General features: G+C 43.7%; 1 protein-coding gene across 12 annotated transcripts in view; it reads right to left on the bottom strand.

The window, feature by feature from the left end:
• Nucleotides 1-15,712, bottom strand: part of TENM2 (teneurin transmembrane protein 2) — a 2,592,228-nt gene that overhangs the window by 938,673 nt on the left and 1,637,843 nt on the right. For all 12 annotated transcript variants that reach the window (XM_056575104.1, XM_056575105.1, XM_056575107.1 and 9 more), the window contains one exon: nt 13,441-13,560. In XM_056575104.1, coding sequence (XP_056431079.1) covers nt 13,441-13,560 — 120 coding nt within the window. The remainder of the gene's footprint in view (nt 1-13,440; nt 13,561-15,712) is intronic.

The following is a 15,712-nucleotide window of genomic DNA, read 5'->3' as shown; positions in this document are numbered from 1 at the left end:
GGTCCGACATCATCTCCAAGTGCAGAGAACATTGCGAAAGAAAGCCACGGCAAAACTTAGAGTCCCCATTAAATTTGTCCGCCAAGGACAGGCGGAGGCTAGGAGTGGCCACTCGCTGCGGAAGGGGTGCAGGAGCTGGCGGAGGAGATGATTGCTGCTGAAGTTGCGACTGAAGTTGCTGCACAATGGTGAATACTTCCGACAGCTGGTGGGTTAGATGGGCGATCTGTCGGGATTGCTGGGCGACCACCGTGGTGATATCAGAGATATAAGGCAGAGGGACGTCAGCGGGATCCATGGCCGGATCTACTGTCACGATGCCGGCTGGCAGGTAGTGGATCCTCTGTGCCAGAGAGGGATTGGCGAGGACCGCGCTAGTGGACCGGTTCTAAGTCACTACTGGTTTTCACCAGAGCCCGCCGCAAAGCGGGATGGTCTTGCTGCGGCGGTAGTGACCAGGTCGTATCCACTAGCAACGGGTCACCTCTCTGACTGCTGATGATAGGCGAGGTACAAGGGAGTAGACAGAAGCAAGGTCGGACGTAGCAGAAGGTCGGGGGCAGGCGGCAAGGTTCGTAGTCAGGGTGGATAGCAGAAGTTCTGGTACACAGGCTTTAGACACACAATACGCTTTCACTAGGCACAAGGGCAACAAGATCCGGCCAGGGAGTGCATGGGAGGAGGTTAGATATAGTCAGGGACCAGGTGGAAGCCAATTAAGCTAATTGGGCCAGGCACCAATCATTGGTGCACTGGCCCTTTAAGTCTCAGGGAGCTGGCGCGCGCGCGCCCTAGAGAGCGGAGCCGCGCGCGCCAGCACATGACAGCAGGGGACGGGAACGGGTAAGTGACCTGGGATGCGATTCGCGAGCGGGCGCGTCCCGCTGTGCGAATCGCATCCCCAACGGCCATGACAGTGCAGCGCTCCCGGTCAGCGGGACCGACCGGGGAGCTGCAGGGAGAAAGACGCCGTGAGCGCTCCGGGGAGGAGCGGGGACCCGGAGCGCTAGGCGTAACAGCCCTGGTTTACAGTTTAAACTGAATTTTTTTGGCAGCGGGCTGCCAGTGAAGGTATTAGCTGAGGAGTGAGGGGAGAGGTGGATTAGTCGGGCAGAAGAGTTATGGCCCATTCACACTACATATTTTAAGAGTGGAAGTCCACTTTTTGAAAAATGGTTCAGCAGCCTCCCATCGTTTACAATGGGGCTCTGCTGCCCCATTCACACTACGAAATTTCTGCCATGGAAATTCAAGATTCCAGACTCAGACAAAAGAATGAAGATGTTCATTCTTTCAGTGGAATCCCCTCCTAAATGCTTTGCCATCTATGGAGACTGAGGTTTTCTGAATGATCTTAGTGCCGGCTTGTTCTACTGATGCCTGCTACAGATGGCATCTCTGACAGGAATATCTTCAGACAGAGATTCTGTAGTGTGAAGCTGATTTTGCAGTAGTTGGTGTTACGCCTAGCGCTCCGGGTCCCCGCTCCTCCCCGGAGCGCTCACGGCGTCTCTCTCTCCGCAGCGCCCCGGTCGGTCCCGCTGACCGGGAGCGCTGCACTGTCATGGCCGTCGGGGATGCGATTCGCACAGCGGGACGCGCCCGCTCGCGAATCGCATCCCAGGTCACTTACCCGTTCCCGTCCCCTGCTGTCATGTGCTGGCGCGCGCGGCTCCGCTCTCTAGGGCGCGCGCGCGCCAGCTCCCTGAGACTTAAAGGGCCAGTGCACCAATGATTGGTGCCTGGCCCAATTAGCTTAATTGGCTTCCATCTGCTCCCTGCCTTTATCTGACCTCCTCCCATGCACTTCCTTGCCGGATCTTGTTGCCTTGTGCCAGTGAAAGCGTTTTGTGTGTCCTAGCCTGTGTACCAGTACTACTGCTATCCTCCCTGACTACGAACCTTGCCGCCTGCCCCCGACCTTCTGCTACGTCCGACCTTGCTTCTGTCTATTCCCTTGTACCGCGCCTATCTTCAGCAGTCAGAGAGGTTGAGCCGTTGCTAGTGGATACGACCTGGTCACTACCGCCGCAGCAAGTCCATCCCGCTTTGCGGCGGGCTCTGGTGAAAACCAGTAGTGACTTAGAACCGGTCCACTAGCACGGTCCCCGCCAATCCCTCTCTGGCACAGAGGATCCACCTCCTGCCAGCCGGCATCGTGACAGTAGATCCGGCCATGGATCCCGCTGAAGTTCCTCTGCCTGTTGTCGCCGACCTCCCCACACTGGTCGCCCAGCAAGCCCGACAGATTGCCCAACAAGATCACCAGCTGTCGTACTTGACCACCATGACTCAGCAACTCCAGTCGCAGCTACAGCAGATTCAGTCTCAGCTACAGCAGCAGCAACCATCTCCTCCGCCAGCTCCTGCACCTCTTCCGCAGCGAGTGGCCACTCCTAGCCTCCGCCTGTCCTTGCCGGACAAATTTAATGGGGACTCTAAGTTTTGCCGTGGCTTTCTTTCGCAATGTTCCCTGCATTTGGAGATGATGTCGGATCAGTTTCCTACTGAAAGGTCTAAGGTGGCTTTCGTAGTCAGCCTTCTGTCTGGAAAAGCCCTGTCATGGGCCACACCGCTCTGGGACCGCAATGACCCCGTCACTGCCTCTGTACACTCCTTCTTCTCGGAAATTCGAAGTGTCTTTGAGGAACCTGCCCGAGCCTCTTCTGCTGAGACTGCCCTGTTGAACCTGGTCCAGGGTAATTCTTCCGTTGGCGAGTACGCCATACAATTCCGTACTCTTGCTTCTGAACTTTCCTGGAATAATGAGGCCCTCTGCGCGACCTTTAAAAAAGGCCTATCCAGCAACATTAAAGATGTTCTGGCCGCACGAGATACTCCTACCAACCTGCATGAACTCATTCATCTAGCCACTCGCATTGACATGCGTTTTTCTGAGAGGCATCAAGAGCTCCGCCAGGAAAAAGACTTAGATCTCTGGACACCTCTCCCACAGTCTCCATTGCATTCTGCGCCTAGGCCTCCCGCCGAGGAGGCCATGCAAGTGGATCGGTCTCGCCTGACCCTGGAAGAGAGGAATCGCCGTAAGGAAGAGAATCTTTGTCTGTACTGTGCCAGTACCGAGCATTTCTTGGTGGATTGCCCCATCCGTCCTCCACGCCTGGGAAACGTACGCACGCACCCAGCTCACGTGGGTGTGGCGTCTCTTGGCTCTAAGTCTGCTTCTCCACGTCTCACGGTGCCTGTACGGATTTCTTCTTCAGCCAGCTCTTCCCTCTCAGCCGTGGCCTGCCTGGACTCTGGTGCCTCTGGGAATTTTATTCGGGAGTCCTTGGTGAATAAATTCCGCATCCCGGTGACCCGTCTTGTCAAGCCACTCCACATTTCCGCGGTCAACGGAGCCAGGTTGGATTGCACCGTGCGTTTCCGCACGAAGCCCCTCCTAATGTGCATCGGACCTCATCATGAGAAAATTGAGTTTTTGGTCCTCCCCAATTGCACTTCTGAAGTTCTCCTTGGACTACCCTGGCTTCTACACCATTCCCCAACCCTGGATTGGTCCACAGGGGAGATCAAGAGCTGGGGTACCTCTTGCTTCAAGGACTGCCTTATACCGGTTACCAGTACTGACCCTGTGGTTCCTCCTGTATCCGGTCTCCCTAAGGTCGTTATGGACTCTGCCCGCCTTAAGAAGTGCCTCTCCCCCCCTCCCAGTCCAGTCAGGCAAGCCTCGGTGCCTCCTCATGGCCCTCGTCCTGGTGTCACACTGCCCCGTGCCAGGCCTCGCCCTCTGCCCTCCCTCCCCATTCCCACTCCTGCTGTACTGCCTGCCGTTGAGGAATCCCTCCATCCTTTCCCGGTGTCCTCATCCCAGGGGAGGCAGTTACCGGACAAAGAGAAGGGGAGACCTAAGGGGGGGGGTACTGTTACGCCTAGCGCTCCGGGTCCCCGCTCCTCCCCGGAGCGCTCACGGCGTCTCTCTCTCCGCAGCGCCCCGGTCGGTCCCGCTGACCGGGAGCGCTGCACTGTCATGGCCGTCGGGGATGCGATTCGCACAGCGGGACGCGCCCGCTCGCGAATCGCATCCCAGGTCACTTACCCGTTCCCGTCCCCTGCTGTCTTGTGCTGGCGCGCGCGGCTCCGCTCTCTAGGGCGCGCGCGCGCCAGCTCCCTGAGACTTAAAGGGCCAGTGCACCAATGATTGGTGCCTGGCCCAATTAGCTTAATTGGCTTCCATCTGCTCCCTGCCTTTATCTGACCTCCTCCCATGCACTTCCTTGCCGGATCTTGTTGCCTTGTGCCAGTGAAAGCGTTTTGTGTGTCCTAGCCTGTGTACCAGTACTACTGCTATCCTCCCTGACTACGAACCTTGCCGCCTGCCCCCGACCTTCTGCTACGTCCGACCTTGCTTCTGTCTACTCCCTTGTACCGCGCCTATCTTCAGCAGTCAGAGAGGTTGAGCCGTTGCTAGTGGATACGACCTGGTCACTACCGCCGCAGCAAGTCCATCTCGCTTTGCGGCGGGCTCTGGTGAAAACCAGTAGTGACTTAGAACCGGTCCACTAGCACGGTCCCCGCCAATCCCTCTCTGGCACAGAGGATCCACCTCCTGCCAGCCGGCATCGTGACAGTTGGGACGTAGATGGGGAAAAAATTATGATTTTTTTTTCTTCCATGTTGAGTTTTAGAAATCAGGAGGAGAAATGCACATTACTATACCAATTTGTAATGCATGGGCTCTACAGTATGCCTTAGATTACGAAATAGAAAGAAAAAACATGACATTGAATTACAGTATAGGCTGCTTTACAAAAGGTGCCCCATTGCATCTAGGAAAGAATAAGATCCCACAAAGAGTTCAATACTCTTTTATACAGGACTATAAGAACCCAATGTTCTGCTTTACATGGCATTACTTTGTGCCGGATTCCTTAAACTAAAAATGTAAAGAATTTAGTTAGCTGTGATACTATAGGTCTTTAAAGACAAATTATAATCCAGTAAGTTTTTCTTTTGTCTCAAGATTTTATAAATTCTGTTTGGCTTACTTATAACTTTCTCTCCTGTTTTTGTGATTTCCAAAAGTGACAATGAGTAATGACAGCCCCTACATCCTGTTTTTGTCATTTATTTTGCCAAGTTTCTTGAATGGCAAATCTGCAAAGCAAAGTATAATTGTGTAACCAAATAGACTTATCCTTCCAGAACTATGGGAAAAAGGTGAAAACCTCTTTAAGATCAGCAACAGCTGCAATATCCTATTGGATTTTTTTCCAAACTTAGAAGAAACAGTCATAAGTGTTATACACGGCTAAGTGGAAAGTTTGAAAGTTGAGAATTTTTTTAGAGCCGTATATTAGTTGAATTTTTTTTATAGTTCAAAATTGTTCATATTACCATTTAAGACTATTGAAGATTTCTTTCAGATTGCATATTTAGTATATGTTCACAGAATGTTTTTGGTCTCATCTTTTTACATGCAAAAAAAGGCAATTTTTTGGGGGGTAATCATATTTCGCTGAACATAGCCTTAAACTGAGTGGCCTAATATATGTATGATCGCGCAAACATAGAAATAATTCTCCACAGTAAAAATGTTTACTTTGTAGTCCATTTAGAAAATTGTTCAAATGTTAATCAAGAGTATATTACTGTGCATGTGTTGGTCCAGATATAGGCACGTTAACGCTACAAGAGCTTCAAGTTCTCAACTTTACACAAGAAGCCATGTAGAACAGTTTTACAAATCGCTACAAAGCCATAGGCCAGTCCGTCAAACAGTTTTCGATTTGAAGTTGGACAGAGAGCAAGTGAATGCCTTTGAGGAAACTAAAATAGGATTCTTAAATGACTCTTCAAAGAAATGAATTGATTCCTTCCCCAGTCCTCGAGATTGTAATTTAAAAAGGTTAGGAGTTTCATTTTTGAAGTCGTTTATGTTTAAAGAGACAAATGCTTCATTTATGTTGTCACTTTCCTCCAGTTATAGTTAAAGACATAAGGATGGCGCTTTATACTAATTAACAGTACAAGTCAATAAGAACACTGCTTTCAGCATTACTCTTATTCAAACAATTCAAACAAGTGGACTCTGGTCAAATAAAATTGCTTGTACTTACAGAACTCAAATTAGCATAAGGAGATTAAGCAGGAAGACTATATATATATATATATATATATATATATATATATATATATATAACTTCCTCCGCAAGGAAACAGCACCCAATACCAGGTCCAGGTAAAGTGCAAGAAAAAGGCTTGTTAGCCGAAACGTCGCAATGTCTCTCTTGATGCAATAAAGACCCTGTAGCTTGCACTTTACCTGGACCTGGTGTTGGGTGCTGTTTCCTTGCGGAGGAAGTTCTATGTGGATCCAGTGTGGCACACTGGGGGTTACACTGCACCACACCTGAGCAATCCTGTGCTGGAGTTCCCATAGTGATTACTATATATATATATATATATATATATATATATATATATATATATTTATGGTTAAAGAAACCCTTCTGTTCTTAGCCGTAACTGATCCGCCCTAAAAATATATATATATATATATATATATATATATATATATATATATATTAGCCCCTATTCCTATTAGCCCCTATCATAGTTGCTGATAAGTCTTGATTTAATTGTAATACATGGATGTCATTTATGAAAATATATATATAATATGCAGATAAGCAGACTATAACCTTTACGTGCATAATATTGTATTTGCATCAGCTTCAGTTTTTTTTTCATATTTGTAGAGACTTCTATCAATAATTGATGGAGACTGTAAAAAGTATGAATAAAGTACAGAACAGACAATTGTAGGGTTTAAAGGGGTACTCCCATGGAAAACTTTTTTTTTTAAATCATCTGGTGCCAGAAAGTTAAACAGATTTGTAAATGACTTCTATTAAAAAATCTTAATCCTTCCAGTTCTTTTTAGGGGCTGTATACTACAGAAGAAATGCTTATCTTTTTAGATTTCTCTGATGTCATGACCACAGTGCTCTCTCCTGACCTCTGCTGTCCATTTTAGGAACTGTCCAGAGCAGGAGAAAATCCCCATAGCAAACATATACTGCTCTGGACAGTTCCTAAAAGGGACAGCAGAGGAGAGAGCACTGTGGTCATGACATCAGAGAAATCTAAAAAGATAAGCATTTCCTTTGTAGTATATAGCCACTAAAAAGTACTGGAAGGAGTTTTTAATAGAAGTAATTTACAAATCTGTTTACCTTTCCTGCACCAGTTGATTTAAAAACAAAAAAGTTTTCCACGGGAGTACCCCTTTAAGGTAAGATTGATTGAAAGGGGTTTTCCAGGGCAAATTTAACCACAGTTAGGACCAAGGAAAGTCTCCAAAGTTGAATAAACCCAGAACATTTAGGCAAATGGGTTTGGGATGGCTAATGTCTGTTTAATGTACATACTCTTTATTGCACTGTGATGTTACAACCAGGTAGAAACCTAAACAAAATCTGTATAATTGTTTAGCCCAACAGGTGCTTGTATTTTCATATACCGTATATACTCGAGTATAAGCCGACCTGAATATAAGCCGAGGCCCCTAATTTCACCCCAAAAAAACAGGAAAAGTTATTACCTTTATTGCCTTAGTTATTGCCTAAAGTTAAAGCCTAGGGTGGGAAATACATGATCCCCCCCATGTCATCATCCAGACCCCGTCATCATCCAGACCCCTGTCATCATCATTCCCCCCCTTCATCATCATCGCCTGTCAATCCCTTCAGCCATCGGCTGTCCGGGCATGCTGGGAGTTGTAGTTTTGAAACCTCTGGAGGTCCAAAGGTTGAAGACCACTGCGCCCTTCGTCATCATTCAGACCCCCGTCATCACCCCCCCCTTCATCATCACCGCCTGTCAATCCCTTCATCAGTGGTCTTCAACCTGTGGACCTCCAGATGTTGCAAAACTACAACTCCCAGAATGCCCAGACAGCCATCGGCTGTAGTTTTCAAACCTCTGGAGGTCCGCAGGTTGAAGACCACTGTGGCCTTTGTCATCATCCAGACTCCCCTTTAGTTTTCTACTCACCTCCCCTCGCTGGGAAGGAAGGGTGAGCTGGTCCGGGCCATCTATGCTGCAGGGACAGTCCGGTGGGGAGGTTTAGTCGTTCCGGGCTGTCCATTTTCACGGGGGGGCCCTCTTCTCCGCGCTCCGGACCTGCCCCGGACTAGTGATGTTTCCTTGACGACGACGCACAGGGACGTTCATGCACAGCCTCCTGCCGAGGGAAGGTGAGTAGAAAACTAAAGGGGGGGGGTGTATGGATGATTACGAAGGCCGCAGTGGTCTTCAACCTGCGGACCTCCAGAGGTTTCAAAACTACAACTCCCAGCATGCCTGGACAGCCGATGGCTGTCCGGGCATGCTGGGAGTTGTAGTTTTGCAACTTCTGGAGGTCCGCAGGTTGAAGACCACTGAGAAAGGATTGACAGGCGGAGAGTTCACTCGAGTATTAGCCGAGGGGTGTGTTTTCAGCACGAAAAATAGTGCTGAAAAACTCGGCTTATCCTCGAGTATATACGGTATTTATATTTATTTTTTTATTATAAACACTTTCCTGGAGTGGCAAAATGGGGCATACAGTATAGCAGGGTATGTGTGCTTTTTAGCAGCTAGAATAACTGAGAGTTATTGTAGCTATTGTTGTCAGAAAAATGCCAATAGACTATTCCAGTTTTCAAGAAATTACTGCACATTGCCCCCTTCCCCAGGGACCAGGAATTGGCAGGGAAAATTCATACAAAGTTATGTCTGTTTGCATTATGTGTAGTGTTGATATCCTGCCTAAGCCCCATGAGAACAAAAAATACCAAGGTATTGGCCATGATTTACTATTGTAAACCTGACCTTTTTTGTTGAGTTGCGTGCCAGAATTTGGCACATTGTGCCGCAAATTTTGTCTGCGACCGAATTTGTATCAAAATAAAAAAATGTAAACTCTGTTACTTAGAAAACTTGAACAAGGGGCGTGTCCATCAGGAAAGGTGGTGTGGCCATCAAAAGGGGCGTGTCTCCAACATTTAAAAAAAATATCCCAACATATTTACTAAGGTTTCCACAGAAAATGTGGTGGATTTGAGCTCTGGAAAACACCACAGATCAGAGCATGTGTAAAAAAGCAAAATGTAGAGAGAAGTGCAAAATGTAGGGAAACCTGAGTAGAATCCAAGAAAAAATACTTGTAGGAAATCAGGGCCATTGTATTTGTGGTCTAGAGGCTAATGTAAAAACTGTAATATTTCAAGCTGTAGAGAGTAACATTATATATAAAATAGACACTAAAAGTTAAACGAAAAAAAATTCTGATTATTTCCTTTAAATAAAGAAATAGTTTAATTAAGAGATAAAACCCAGTCTTTTAAAAACTAAATAAAATACAAAGTGTATCAAGAAATTCCCCCTTTAGCTACAACTAAAGAGCTCTTCGAACTCTCACAATTCAACTTACCTGAACAAATCCTGATACACACTGCTGCCCTCTGCAGTTATATATGGCATTATATAATATATAACATATATGTCAAGTTATGTGTAACATTTCTCAGTCACCTGAATGTTGCACTATGAATACAACCCAATATCTCTGTCATTTTCCGACTTTAAAGCAACTTAAATTTAGACTTGGAAATATAATTACTAAATGTCCATCCAATGTGCAATCTCAATTGCAATTATAATTACATTGGACTGTAATTCATATCTCAGTGCTAAGAAATGAGTTGTTATAATTGTGTTGAGAAATGCGTAACATAACGCTTGATAAAACAAGATTACTTTAACTTGTGAAACAACAGTACCAATATATGCGATATTTGTCAACCTGTCTTCAGTCTTGCACATGTAATTGTATACAATTTTTCTTAGATTTAACATGTCACCATTCCAGCTCAAATGCATTACCATGTATATAGCCAACTGGATCCTGTCTGTATTGAAGAATGTTGTTCATAAAGTAAAGAACTGTATTGGAGAATTGAGGAACTAACAGGAGAAAAATAATCAGCACTGAAACCCATATTTTTGTTTTGACAACCATGTTAGATGAGAATATGGCCCAATATTAACTATTTCAAGAATATTCTGGATGATCTAATCCACATTGCTTTGATACTTTTGTTCTAGATGAATAATAAAAACATTTATATTTTAAATTAAGGCCATGAGAAATACATAAAGCACAAACAAAACCTAAAAGGCAAAAATGTAACGTGAGAGGATATATATATATATATGTTCCTTTTAAGTTTTACATGTTACAATTATATTACACTAACAGCAACATAGGAAATGTCTTAGTAGAATAATCAGGCTCACATAGTATAATCACACACTTCCAGAATTGTATTACCTGTTAACAATCATGCAAGGTGCATTGCCCTGGGATGTGAGCCCCGCGTCATTGTAAATATTTGTGTACATAATTTTTGTATCACTAATTAGGTTTCATCGGGTAGAAAAAAATAAAATGTTCTACTTTTAATATACATATTTTTTGTCACTTAATGGTATTTGCAATATTGGAGGAAAAAAGTATTTCCTGTATTGTCTGTTTAGTAGTGTGCGTGCATGTGCTTTATGGCAGCTTTAGGCTAGGGCTAAACTGTGACCTTTGTTGTAGCCCTATTGATTGATTTTAACTACTGAGTGACAGCTGCAGTCCATATAATGTTTTCTAATTCAGTGTATTTTTTGGATTGTAGTTATAATTCAATAGTTAAAGTCAATAAGCAGTGCTACAAAATTTAGCAGTGTAGCGCTTGAGTTAGTTGACAGAGATATATCAGATTATTAAAGTCTTCATGAGGGGGTCATGTATAACCCCCTTTAACTAGAGAAAAGTCTTACATAGGCTTTCCGCAGTACAAATACAGCTAGTGTCTACGGATAATGAGATGACTCTGTCATCCTGTCTTGTCTATACCACAAAGCAGACATATGTGCTACAGAAAATAGGAAACGTTGGCTTAGTATGGTTGTTCTGGTGGAAAAATAACCAGCAACTAGAATATGTAAAAAAAATGAAAAAGTAAATAAAGGCCTCAATTTGTTCAACTTAGAAAAGTTACTAACATGTTGCCACATTTTAAACATCAGATTAACAATAGAGAAAGCATGCACACTAAAGTAGCAGAAAAGCAGTCATGAAATTAGGAAATAAATAGACAGCATGCATTATAAAAAGCTAGTGATTTAGTTTTATTTTAAGGGTATGCTCACACTAACATAATCCGCTGTGGATTTTCCACAGCATTATGTTACATAGTTACATACATAGTATGTTGCTACTCATTGACATTGTTCAAAGCAACTGCTGCAAATCTGCAGCTAATTTTTCACAGTCCACATCTAGACATTCAAGTCAGAGGGACTAGCTGGTAAAGAAAAAACATTATTTATGACACTATTACGGCTGTCTGGAGGATGTATTATCAGAAAATGACCTATTATTTAAATCTAGTTTTTTATATTAATGCATTTTTATTTAGCTGTACCGGTATATATATATATATATATATATATATATATATATATATATATATATATATATATATATTGCTGCGTTCTGTTTTTAGCTATCAACTGCTTATCATAATAGGCAGTTCTACAACTTGTCAACTATAAAGCAGGCAGCAGGCACAGGATCCACCACAGGGACGTGCACAGACATTTTGGGGGGTAGGGGCTGAACTAAAAAAAAAGGCACATCTTGAAATTATTTATATAAATGCCCACATAACGATGCCAGACTGCCCAGTGCACTTATAAGAAGAACATGAGAAGGGCAGGGGCTCAAGCCCCCTTTCTAGTCAACTTGTGCACGTCCCTGATCCACCATTGACAATAGGTGATGGTCATGGCTCATCTCCTTCCCTTGCTACAGTGACCTCTGCGCAGGTGACAAAGCATTTACACCTAACTGCAGTGGCTGCAGAAAAGTAAATCTCTAAGCTGCTAGTTGACAGAGCAGAGCAGCAGAGATAAAATAAGTAATTCATTCCCTTTAATAGAATGTTGGGCCCAGAACCCCCCCATTTGAGTTCATAACTGCTTTAGAGGCTCATTTGTGTGCCTACGTCATAGGTTCCATAAAAGTGCCAGACAAAAAAGGCCAGCATGCTGTGCTATTCGGTGAAATGCTAGATGCCATGCCAGAAACCTGACAAACCCCATTAAACTTCTCTGTGTTTCCATTCTGTTATATTATCATGTCCAGCAGAGGCTTCAGCTATGGCCTAGTCGGTTTTTCAGTCACAAATGTTTGGTAAATCCACTGTTAAATTTGTGGATCCATGTAAATTTTGACTGAGGATTTTACCTTCAAAGCATTGAAAGAGCCAAAAACTGTAGTGAAACTCAACTGAAATTGACATGCTGTGGATTTTGCTGCACTTTTCACCAAATTTCCTCCATATCCTAAGTGTGAATATACCCTAATGACTATGGTGTCACACTGTCAATTCATAGCACAAATGTATGAAACAAAAAATCTGTTTCATACATCCATGTATGCAGCAATTGTTTGGATTTCTGTAAACTCCAGCATCACAGCCTGTCCTTATGTTGTGTATTGTATTACAAATTGGCTCCAAAACAACACACAACCTGAGGACAGAAGTGGCAATGTTTTCATATGAAAACAGCTTTGTTTTTCAAATCCTGTGTAACCCCTTTAAATGTTTGGAACATTCACAAAAAATTGTGCAATAAATGTTTTGCAAGTGAATATACCCTGATATCTCTGACTTTGGAGGCATCTTCAAGGCATCTGGAGCTGCATAATTGTGGCCAGAGGTTGCATGGTATGTTGAATTTTATGCTTTTAGGGTGCAACATTAAATTTAAAGGGAATCTGTTAGCTTTGTATCATGCTCAGTGCTCAGGTCAAAGAGGTGTTATAAAGCTACAGTATGTTTGCCTTCCCCACCACTTCCATTCCTGCATAAGGGTATGTTTACACTACGGAATCTCCGCTCGCAAAATTCCGCGAGCAGAGATTTCATGTGGCGGCTGCTGCCGAAATACTTTGGCGGTAGGACCACGTGGCACTGCGTTGTCACTATTGACAGCTATGCAGTGCTCGCAGGCATCTGTGCAAAGAATGAACATGTTCTCTCTTTGCACAGAACAAATTCAGCGGCGGAATTGTCCGCAACTGAAATTCCTCAGTGTGAACGGGTCTCGCGGAAGACCCATTCACACTGATGTTATGTTCACTGCCCGTAATTGTGAACAAACCCTAACTCATGTACAGGGCTCAACTTCCAGCACTGAGCCCTGTATGTCAATCAAGGCAGGGAGGGAGAAGTGTGACTCGGCAATGTCTCTTTAACGCTTAAGCTCTGAACAAGATATAAAGCTGACAGATTCTCTTTCGGAATACTAGTCACTGCAACAAAGACAACAAAAGAATGTTATTTGTTCAACAGTAGAGCATTTCTGTGTATGTACCTTCAGAGTAGAGGTCCAGATGGCATGGAGTTTTCGGATACCTATTATTTGTGTGGTTTCCTAATTTTGTCACTCCACCACTCTCAGAATAACAGCATTTGGAGTTTGGACTTTCCTTCCCTAAAAAGGAGAAAAGGAGAAATAAGTGATTACATTTAAATAGCAAAAAATGACAATATTGCTATGTGCATACGAACTAAGATAAATTCATCTAGCTTTCGCAGTACTAAAGCAAAGCTCATGAACTTTTCACTTATATGAATGTAAAACTATGATTAGGGCATCATTTGAGGAAGCTTAATTTTTATCATGTTGAGAGAAATACTTATTAAAAAGGCAATGTTACTGGATAGAGTGTCAGTGTTTACACTTCATGCACTCCACCACCACATTCATATATCTGTCTAGAAGAGATAATTTGTGATAGATGATGGATAATTAAATGGATCTAGTGGCTTAAAATTGCTTCATCTTAAAGAGCCAATTAGACTCTCCTGTATGTCACTTTAGGAACAGGTGATGATACCCTTCACTGGCAATTAATTAACTTGTATGTAACCTGACAAGGCATCAATGCGGTTTTTTATTTTACATATTTTGTACTAAATAAATTAGACGGCATGAGAAGACATGAACATCCTACATCTCCACATCAGACATGGAGCAAATTAACATTTCACCAAACGGCTCTCTAATTGTCACCTGATCTTACTGTACAAATGATAGTATCTTTAGCACACTGCCTGAACTTTATCAATTCATACACGGAGAATACTACAGCATTGTAGGGTAACGACACACATAGCATAAAGTCTGCAACATCTGCAACATCAGCAGAAAATCCACATCACATTGTGCACATCTTATGCTGATTTATTGCATAGGTACAGAAGTACAGAAATTAAAAGTAAAAAAATCAAGTGTGTCACAATTGTGGTCATGTTTCTCTGCAACAATAATTTGAAAGATGAAATCTGCACAACCCCACAAATTGTGTTTTTAAGATGATAAAATAGGTGTGTTCATGAGTTTTGCACCAAATTAATAACTCAAGGGGAAAAAACCCAGTAAACAGGAATCCAAAACATAGGAAAACAAGCTCGGCCCACATTTACTGAGAATACGAATTTACTAAGAGGCACGCAGGTCTCTGGCCTTGTGTCCAATGCAGAATTCTAAGCCAGCTCTGAGCTGCCATAGATTTCTGAGACATTCGCTGGTGCAAATCAAGGCTAAGATCATCATGTTACATAGGTGGATATTTATCAAAACCTGTAAAGAGGAAAAGTTGCTGAGTTGCCCATAGTAACCAATAAGATTGATTCTTTCATTTTTGAAAAGGTCTCTGAAAAATGAAATAAGAAATTTGATTGGTTGCTATGGGCAACTCTGCAACTTTTCCTCTAGACAGGTTTTGATAAATCTCCCCCATAGTTTTTAAGGTTGAAAAAGACAAGAGTCCATTAAAGGGGTACTACCGTGCTGACAACTTACCCCCTATCTAAAGCAAACATCGCTCCGGGTCTGATGACTGCCGATCACAGGGCCGGAGTATCGTGATGTCACGCTCCGCCCCCTCAATGTAACTCTATGGCAGCTGTCTCGCCCCTGCCATAGACTTGCATTGAGGGGGCGGAGCATGATGTCACAGGGGGGCGGAGCTGTGACGTCACAATCACCTGCCCTGTCATCAGACCCAGAGCGGATGTTTGCTGGGTGCTGCGTTCGAGATCGTGGGGGTCCCCAGCGGCGGGACCCCGCGTGATCAGGCAACTTATCCCCTATCCTTTAGATAGGGGATAAGTTGTCAGCACGGTAGTACCCCTTTAAGTAAAACCCTACTGTGTTAATCCATGAAAGGGCAAAAAACCACATGAGGCTGATGCCAACTGCCCCATAACAGAGGAAAATTCCTTATCAATCCAAAATGGCAGAATAAATTCCTGGATCAACATTCCATCCACATAAATCTAGTTTCCATAACTTGTAATATAAATTTTTTCCAGAAAAACATCCGGCCCATTTTAAACTTGGTAATTGAGTCAGACATCACAACATCATATGGCAGAGAGTTCCATAGTTTCACTGCTCTTACAGTAAAGAATCCCCATCTGTGATGGTGAAACTTTCTTTCCTCTAGACATAGAGGATGCCCTCTTGCCATGATTACTGGCTTAGGTATTAATTGATCACTAGAATGATTTCTGTACTGTCCATTCAAATATTTGTACATTGTGATCAAAAGGCTCCTAAGAGACCTGTAAGGAAGGTA

This window comes from Hyla sarda, chromosome 4 (genome assembly GCF_029499605.1).
Source record: "Hyla sarda isolate aHylSar1 chromosome 4, aHylSar1.hap1, whole genome shotgun sequence".
In the NCBI taxonomy this organism is placed as follows: Eukaryota; Metazoa; Chordata; class Amphibia; order Anura; family Hylidae; genus Hyla; species Hyla sarda.
Note: the sequence above shows the minus strand (reverse complement) of the source record. Positions and strands in the feature narration are given on the sequence as shown.